Source organism: Dendrobates tinctorius, unplaced genomic scaffold (genome assembly GCF_039654945.1).
Source record: "Dendrobates tinctorius isolate UK_male_01 unplaced genomic scaffold, ASM3965494v1 ptg000099l, whole genome shotgun sequence".
In the NCBI taxonomy this organism is placed as follows: domain Eukaryota; kingdom Metazoa; phylum Chordata; class Amphibia; order Anura; family Dendrobatidae; genus Dendrobates; species Dendrobates tinctorius.
In genome coordinates, this window is record NW_027361767.1 from 70717 (window position 1) to 79723 (window position 9007).

The 9007-nt window shown below is 47.7% G+C and overlaps 1 protein-coding gene across 1 annotated transcript; it reads left to right on the forward strand.

Moving 5' to 3' along the window:
• The first annotated feature begins 1486 nt into the window (after positions 1-1486).
• CUNH19orf53 (chromosome unknown C19orf53 homolog) lies at positions 1487-6246 on the forward strand. Its single transcript, XM_073587341.1, has 3 exons — positions 1487-1782; positions 4489-4544; positions 6004-6246. Exons 1-3 carry the CDS (start codon positions 1704-1706, stop codon positions 6148-6150), a joined length of 282 nt encoding a protein of 93 aa, XP_073443442.1. The 5' UTR covers positions 1487-1703; the 3' UTR covers positions 6151-6246.
• The last annotated feature ends 2761 nt before the right edge of the window (positions 6247-9007 follow it).

Below are 9007 nucleotides of genomic sequence, written 5' to 3' on the forward strand. Positions count from 1 at the left end.
ATTTATTAGAGGCTCATCTGTGCCACCTAGTGGATATTGTAGCACATTGCATTAATAAGAAGCTCATCTCTGCCATCTAGTGGATATTGTAGCACACTGCACTTATAAGAGGCTCATCTCTGCCATCTAGTGGATATTGTACCATACTGCACTTATGAGAGGCTCATCTCTGCCACCTAGTGGATATTGTAGCACATTGCATGAATAAGAATCTCATCTCTGCCATCTAGTGGATATTGTAGCATACTGCATTAATAAGAAGCTCATCTCTGCCACCTAGTGGATACTAAAAATACATGTGACATGCACAAATGTGAACAAGTCGGTCGGACAGTGTTCACACCACCCACAACAATACCCTGTATTTGTTGTCATCTTTTTACCAGCACTTGCTGATTACTGTCATATTTTTTCCTGCAGGGTATTTTTTGCACATTAGTCATTCTGTGTTTTCTTTTTGTGTTTCAGTCAGTGGGTGGTGTGAACACTGTCTGACCGACTTGTTCAAATTTGTGCATGTCACATGTGTTTTTAATATCCACTAGGTGGCAGATATAAGCATCTTATTAATGCAGTATGGTACAATATTCACTAGGTGGCAGAGATGAGCCTCTTATAAATGCAGTATGATACAATATCCACTAGGTGGCAGAGATGAACCTCTTATCAATGCAGTATGCTACAATATCCACTAGGTGGCAGAGATGAACCTCTTATCAATGCAGTATGCTACAATATTCACTAGGTGGCAGAGATTAGCTTCTTATTAATGCAGTATGGTACAATATCCACTAGGTGGCAGAGATGAGCCTCTTATAAATGCAGTATGGTACAATATCCACTAGGTGGCAGAGATGAGCCTGTTATAAATGCAGTATGGTACAATATCCACTAGGTGGCAGAGATGAGCCTGTTATAAATGCAGTATGGTACAATATCCACTAGGTGGCAGAGATGAGCCTCTTATAAATGCAGTATGGTACAATATCCACTAGGTGGCAGAGATGAGCCTGTTATAAATGCAGTATGGTACAATATCCACTGGGTGGCAGAGATGAGCCTGTTATAAATGCAGTATGGTACAATATCCACTAGGTGGCAGAGATGAGCCTGTTATAAATGCAGTATGGTACAATATCCACTGGGTGGCAGAGACGAGCTTCTGCAGTGTTTTCCTCCGCTCTGGTTACGGTGATCACCGGTGCAGGTTATTGGTTTGTCGCTGTGTCGCCATTTTCATCTCTCTCTCCTGTATTTCCGTTTCTTTGTCCCCTTCTGGGACTTGAGGCTCCGAGCACTGATCGCTCATGTTATACACCGCGATGCCACAAGAGGCATCAATGACGTCTGCTGTGATCTCCAGCCACAAGTAGGAGAATCACTGACAGGTAGAGGGGTCTTGAGCAGACCCCCGACTGTCGGAGGAGCCCATCAGCCCCTACAATGCTCCCCTCCTCAGTCCTGAGACACCTATAGGCCCTGAGTCACAGAGAACGTGCCCAGTGAAGAAGGGGTTAAAGTGACACTAGTTTTGTTTTATTTCTTAAAGGGGAAGGACAACTTTCACCTTCCCTTACATTTCTGGCTTCACCAGTGCCTGACTCCGCCCACCCTGGTCACATGGTCGTGATGTCATCAAAGTTCCTCTAACCCCCGCCCTGCCGCAGTGTGTGCGGATCTGCGGCCTCTTGGATCCGGGGATCATGGTGCAGGGGTCGCTGAAGCTGAAGGCGAAGCCAAAGAAGAGCGCGGCCAAGAAGCCTGCCGGGATGAGGAAGGGCGGTGAGTGAGCGCTCCCTGGGACTACATGTCCCAGCATGCCCTGCTGCACGCTGATTGGTTATTGCTTGCGGCCCTGTGTTACATGTGGCGTCTCCCTTCTGCCGTGCCGCTCTCTGTATTGTACTTTGCCCTCCTGTGCACATGGTGGGATGGAAGGTTTATGTGCGGAGCGGATCAATTAAGGCTAAAGGCTGAGTTCACACGTGGCGTTTTTTCGCGGTTCCACGGCGGTTTTAACCGCGAAAAATAAGCATCCCATGCATTCCTATGGGATTCCGCAATGCTGTGCTAATGGTGCAGTTTTTACCGCGGCGGAATCGCTTCAGGGTAAAAACCGCAGCATGCTCATTAATTTGCGGAATCGCGGCGATCCCGCACCCATAGGAATGCATTGTTCCACTTACTTCCCGCATGTGGCTGTGCACACCGTGCGAAAAGTAAGCAGAACAATTGCGGATGGTACCTAGGGGGGTGGAGGAGAGGAGACTGTCCTCCGGGCTTTGGGTACCATATCCCTGTAAAAAATAGAAGTAAAATAAAAAATGGTGTTATTCTCACCCTCCGACGTCCCGCGCAGCCTTCCCGCCTCTCTCCACGCTCTCGTTCCCAGTAGTCCTTTGCGAGAATTACCGCGAGAACGTACGTCAACGCGGGCATTTTCGCAAAGGATTACTGGGAACGGCTGCGCGGGACGTCGGAGGGTGAGAATAACACCATTTTTTTTTTTTTTTTTTTGGGCATTTTATCTTTTACTACTGACGCTGCATAGGCGGCCTCAATAGTAAGAAGTTGGTCACACTCGTCAAACACTACGTTTGATGAGTGTGACCAACCTGTCAATCAGTTCTCCAAGCGATGCTACAGATCACTTGGAAAACGTTAGTTTTTCCGCGGGAAAATCGCGGGAATTTAAAATGCGATTTTCCCGCGGAATGGAATTCCGGAATTCTCGCGGTAATTTCCGCAAGAGTTCCAGTACGTGTGCACTTAGCCTAAGTGCACACGTTGCAGAAAATTTCTGCTTGAAAACCTGACTCCCTTCCCAGAAACCGCACCTAGGTTTTGATGCGTTTTTTTCCGCAGCGGTTTCTAAAAGCATGGGAGAAGCCTAAACCGCGGAAAAATCCGCAAAATTAATGTGCATGCTGCGTTTTTTACCGCGATGCGTTTTTCGCGGTAAAAAAAACGCATCAGTGTGCACAAAAAGTGCAAAATTCATAGAAATGACTGCAGCTTATTTTTAGCAGTTTTATATCGCTTTTAGGCCGAGTGCAGACGGACTTTTTGGCCCTGCGGATTTTTCCGCGCAGAATGGAAGAAATCCGCAGGTCAAATGACATGCATTTTTCCTGCGGATTTCTTTCATTTTTCCTGCGGTTTTCTTGCGGTTTTTGTGCGGTTTTCCACTGCGGATTTGGTGACAGAGGAGATGGAGAACCGCACAAAAGAAGTAACATGCTGCGGATTTTGTACCGCGGGAAAATCCGCAGCGTCTGCACAGCGTTTTTTTTACATTGATTTTAAGGCTACTGTACATCACAATGCAGAAATGAAACGTTTCTGCGCGGTAAAATCCGCTGCGGAACCGCTGCAAATCTGCATCGTGTGCACACAGCCTTATAGTGAAAACCGTGGTAAAAACCGCTAAAAAAACGCTGTGTGTGAACACAGCCTAAGGAAAAGCAAAATCTCAGGAGCGAAACAGCAGCTGAGCGGCGTACGCAGAATGCGGTTTAGAAACCGCAGCGAAACGGCTGTCGCAGACCTGAAGTCACCAAGGGCAGCGGTGGTCGGGGCAGCTCAAGTCCTGCATGAAATTCAGCAGCGGATTGCAAGTCACAAATGAGGCTGAAGTCTTAGCAAGTCAGTGTCTGGCGATCACGTGTCAGCGAGCGTCCAATAGCTCAACAACAGAGGAAGCCCGGCGAAACGCTGCAAATGTAACAAACCCTCAGCTGTGCCAGCTACAGATGCTGGATGTAAACGTTTTCATTCACTGATAGCGAGCCGATACATTGCATCTTTATGACAACGCATGTTAGAATCTTTTGAAACTTTTTTCTTAAAGGGGTTGTCCGGTTGTGTGACTGCAGACTCCTGACCGCAAGTGAGCAGCGTGGTTTCCCGGTATTGCTGGTGCAATTTGCATGCGTGTGGCCACCTGCAGACTGGACGCATGCCATTTTTCTCAATTTGCTTTTTCTCAGAGAAGTCAGACTAGGCGGCACGTGTCCGCATGTATGCAGATCACACACGTGCAGTCATTGGACCGCTCGCATCTACAACGCCGCACGCTGTCAGGGTTCATAGTGATTGGACATCCCCTAGAAACCCTGTAAATATTACACCTTAGAAGCAGGATGACTACTGGGCCGGGATCACACATGCGAGAAACACAGCGAAGTCGCCCATGTTAATACCCGGCACTGCCGCCAGCACTCGGACCGGATAGCAATACATGCTGCCGCACACTCCACTCCCCAGTGCCGGGTATTAGCATGCGAGACTCTGCCATGTTTCTCGCATGTGTGATCCCGGCCTTATAGGGAGGGTGATGAGTAGTGTCCTCCCTTATTTTATACCTGGTTGCATGGGCACACTTATTGGAAGAGTAGTCCTATTAAGCCCCTCCAGATAATGACTTGGGGGCAATATGGCTGCCTCTACTGTTTCCATTTGGTGTTCATTATGTAAGTGTCTTCACAGCTCGAGTCATCGCACCCAAGAAATGTCGAATTATCCACCAGCAGAAACTGAAGAAGGTGAGTGACCACGTAATGGCAGAAACTTGTCCCAGTGAGTCGGTGGCAGCAGTGCATGTACAGAACGTGTGTGCAGAGTCTCCTGTGTGTGCACCTCGCTCACTATGCATGAGGCCTAATAAACGACTCTCCGGGCTCAGACCCGAGGCTGAATTCATAAAGGGCCGTTTACAGTGCAATCGGCACCTCTGACTTTTGTAGGAGTGTCCCTCCCAGTAATACAGGCTGACTGTGATTTCAGTGTGAGGGTACATCCGTCTCCAGCACAGCTTCTATCCTGCACTTCCTTCCTCTTCATGTGCATTCCCCTTTATCTAAAGTCTTGTTTTTCTAGGTACTCCTCTTCCCCTCCACTACAGTCTTATTTATGGCTGTTGTTGGAGACCCCCACCATGATCTTCTGCACACATGCAGGTGTGAATGTGACCTTAGGCCGCTTTCACTCTTCAGTCTTTTCACGTCAGTCGAAATTTGCCCTTTTCTCATAGACTTGCATTAGCGAGGGGCTGGCCGTCCCTTTCATCCGTCATTTGACAGATCCATCGGAATTTCAGCGTCCGCCGTCTGGATACAGTGGACATAGTTTTTTGTCTGCGTCGAAAAGACGGACGGTGACGGGTCCGTCGTCTGCTGGAATGGATGACTGTCGCCTTTATTTTTTAATCTCAGCATGCCTGGAAGAAAATTTGCAAATGAGCAAAAAAAAAAAATCTGCCTGAAGTGCTACACGGCCTTCAACCCCTTCATGACTGGACCCATCTTCCTTTCAGTTTTTCCTTCCCAGAGCCATAACTTTTTTTTTTTTTACTGATCTTGTTAGCTTGAGGATGCGATCATCCGATTGCTTGTGCTTTATGTAGCAGTACCACAGTATTAGCTGACCCCTAGCTGTCATCACGACCCATTGGCGACCTCACATCACGGCATGGATGTGCCAATGGGCGGAAGTACACGCGCAGTTGTTGGCTCAAGTTAAATGCTGCTGAGATTGACAGCGGCATTTAACAGGTTAACAATCGCAGGCTCCGCTCCACCAGCGGCGGTTAGCGGCGGGTCCTGGCTGTAATACCCGGCCACCACCTACCAGGTATGGGGCAGGCTCACTGCCTGAGCCCGCTTTACACACCCTATTCTGACGTGTATATACGGCGCATGTCGTTGAAGGGGTTAATGGTGTGTGTGCACACAATGTCTTTTTCAGGCGGATTCCACCTGGAAAAATCACTAAATGTTAAAAATAATGAACGTGTGCATAGTAATGTGAAAACCACTTGTGTAAATCTTCTGTCCTATTATAATTTATTTTAACCACTTCAGGCTTGACAGTAGTAATACTAGCCTTCATTCCTATGCCATAAATAAGGTGGGAATCTCCCCTTTAACGTGTCACAAGAGAATATGGGGGTCTGGCAGAGCGAGTAGTGCACCCCCTGCTGACCCTTATTTATTCCTTCTCCAGAACCTGGAAGTACAGATCCGAAGTAAGATCGAGCACGACGTCACCATGAAAGCCGCTGCCAACATGCCAAAGAAACTCGCCCTACTAAAGACCCCGCAAACGGACAAGCAAGAGAAGGGCGCCCCTGCTGGCGGAAGCAAGGCCTGAACTTGTGGGCCGAGACCTTCCTGCCCAGCGACCACCGGGCTCTTGTGTATACTGTTTATTGCGTCGTTCATAAATAAATGTTTATGGCCCCTTTAATGCATCCGCCTCCTAGATTACACATCCCCCACACACCACAATGTTGTTAGTCTGAAAAGAGTGCAAGCTCCTAGGAACAAAAAGCCTTTGTGGGGAAAATAAAAATACAATAATGGCGACGTTGTGCCAGGGGTGGCGCAGCGCTCACGGTGTCACCCTGTGACCAGAGGCACAGACTCCTCTTGTGTATAAGGCTGTTGTGACTAAATATGACACCGGTCATCAACTGACCCCTAACAGACGGATGTGCCGGCAGCCATTTTGTGAGTTTTCAAGCTCAGAGAACATGGTGGTTTGTTGCCCCTAGCAACAGTCTTCAATTTTTTGAGTGCAGGTAAAATGAATGCGGCTCTCTGGTTGCCATGGGTTACAGGGCCTGTATATTTGAGGGCACAATGGCGCCACTGTTCCCCATCTGATGCCCCTGATGTATGACGTTGATGGGTCATTTAGGGGGAAAATAAGCTGCCACATGTCTCCATTTAACCTTATAATGACCTGAATATTCATAATTCATTTTGGAAAAGGCTCATTTGCATATTAAATCTCTCATTAGGACTATTTTTTTCAGTATATTTAAATAGTTTTATTCGCTTTTTATTTTTGTAATTATCATTTTACAATTTTTTTTATGTACATAACTAACAAAAAAAAGCTATCCATCACATTACAGCTGAAATAATGATTGTTGGCGGACATGTGACTCTTATGAGAAAGTAACAGGAGGCGAAGGGAGTCAAACCCATTAATTTAGGACGCCCTATGGTCAGGACAGCACGCCTAACCCTTGTGTGGAACTACAAATAACAGCATATCCTCTACGGGAGATGAAGCTCACGTTCTCATTCCCATGTACACAGTCGCGACAATCATACACAATATTATGCAGCACATCGCACCAAGGGGTAATGAAAAGCTGACACCCTCCTCATTGACACTTCCTCCTTCCCAATGTGGGTTTGCAGCATTTTGCCCATGCCCTGAATTCCCACCATATCTGTGGTGCCATCCTGCCCAGCAACATGCAAACAACGATCAATGTCAGAAAAGTTCCATCCTGTGCAAACCTTCCATGTGTAGTGTGGGGTCAGTCACTCTGTACCTGTCCTCCATGTGTAGTGTGGGGTCAGTCACTCTGTACCTGTCCTCCATGTGTAGTGTGGGGTCAGTCACTCTGTACCTGTCCTCCATGTGTAGTGTGGGGTCAGTCACTCTGTACCTGTCCTCCATGTGTAGTGTGGGGTCAGTCACTCTGTACCTGTCCTCCATGTGTAGTGTGGGGTCAGTCACTCTACCTGTCCTCCATGTGTAGTGTGGGGTCAGTCACTCTGTACCTGTCCTCCATGTGTAGTGTGGGGTCAGTCACTCTGTACCTGTCCTCCATGTGTAGTGTGGAGTCAGTCACTCTGTACCTGTCCTCCATGTGTAGTGTGGGGTCAGTCACTCTGTACCTGTCCTCCATGTGTAGTGTGGAGTCAGTCACTCTGTACCTGTCCTCCATGTGTAGTGTGGAGTCAGTCACTCTGTACCTGTCCTCCATGTGTAGTGTGGGGTCAGTCACTCTGTACCTGTCCTCCATGTGTAGTGTGGGGTCTGTCACGCTGTACCTGTCCTCCATGTGTAGTGTGGGGTCAGTCACTCTCTACCTGTCCTCCATGTGTAGTGTGGAGTCAGTCACTCTGTACCTGTCCTCCATGTGTAGTGTGGGGTCTGTCACGCTGTACCTGTCCTCCATCCACAGTGTTGGGTCACACACTCTCGACCCTTTTCTGGTGACAGACATTCTTTTATCATATTGTGACCACCTCTCCTCTACAGCAGACATCATTGAATATTAATGTGATATTGTGTACATTACTAGACGTATCTGGCGACCATGTTTTTCTTGGGAGGATGTAGGTGGGGGTTATACACATTCTTTAATTTTAATCCCCATGTCTCTCATGTTCCAACGCTCAACATACAGAAGTGACACAATGTCAGCCTATTGTCATAAGGATTAATGGCATGTTCACCATCCCCTCCTCTCTATATTGTCTCTCGCTGGGCCTGACATATGGGGAATCACTGCTCGAGGGGGAGAAATGACAATCTGCACCCTGCAAATTAAAAACTAACACCCCTACTATCCCATGCCAAAAATGTATTCATTCTCTCAAATAATGTCATGGTCTTTGGTGACTGCATCTTCATTTTTTGGAGTTTCTGAAGACTCAGGCCTGAAAAATGGCCGCCGTCACTGTGCCTCCATGGATTAGCTCGGCAGACGGTATCACCCTCTCTAGGCTGAGATACACTATCTCAGCAGATACAATCAGCACGATAGAGGATGTGTGATGGGGATATGGGCAGGGAGGGGGGATTCATTTCTGTCATGTGCTCTCTGCTCCTTTCTGGGGGGAGGACAATGGCTGGGAGCTTATGTTCCCAGGGATGCTAGATTTCTCCCACCATGTCACTGTCTGCTGAGGTGTTGTCATGCAGTGAGAAAACTGTTGCTCATAGCAACCAATCACAGCTCAGCTTCTTTTAAACAGCTCTGGTGAAATGAAAGATGCTTCATGATTGGTTGATGATACACACACACACACACACCTTCAATCTAATATATAAAGCTCAAGTGTGTGTGTGTGTGTGTGTCCGGGATTGGCATCCGCACCGTCGCAGCTACAGCCACAAAATTTGGCACAGTCACACGTCTGGACCCCGAGAGTGTCCTAGGCTATGTTGTGAGGTGAAATTTTAACCCTGCGCGTTCCAA

Coding starts and splice junctions, on each gene's coding strand:
- CUNH19orf53 (XM_073587341.1), top strand. CDS start 1,704: ATGGTGCAGGGGTCGCTGAAGCTGAAGGCGAAGCCAAAGAAGAGCGCG. Junction 1,783..4,488: donor TGCCGGGATGAGGAAGGGCG/GTGAGTGAGCGC, acceptor GTGTCTTCACAG/CTCGAGTCATCGCACCCAAG. Junction 4,545..6,003: donor ACCAGCAGAAACTGAAGAAG/GTGAGTGACCAC, acceptor TTCCTTCTCCAG/AACCTGGAAGTACAGATCCG.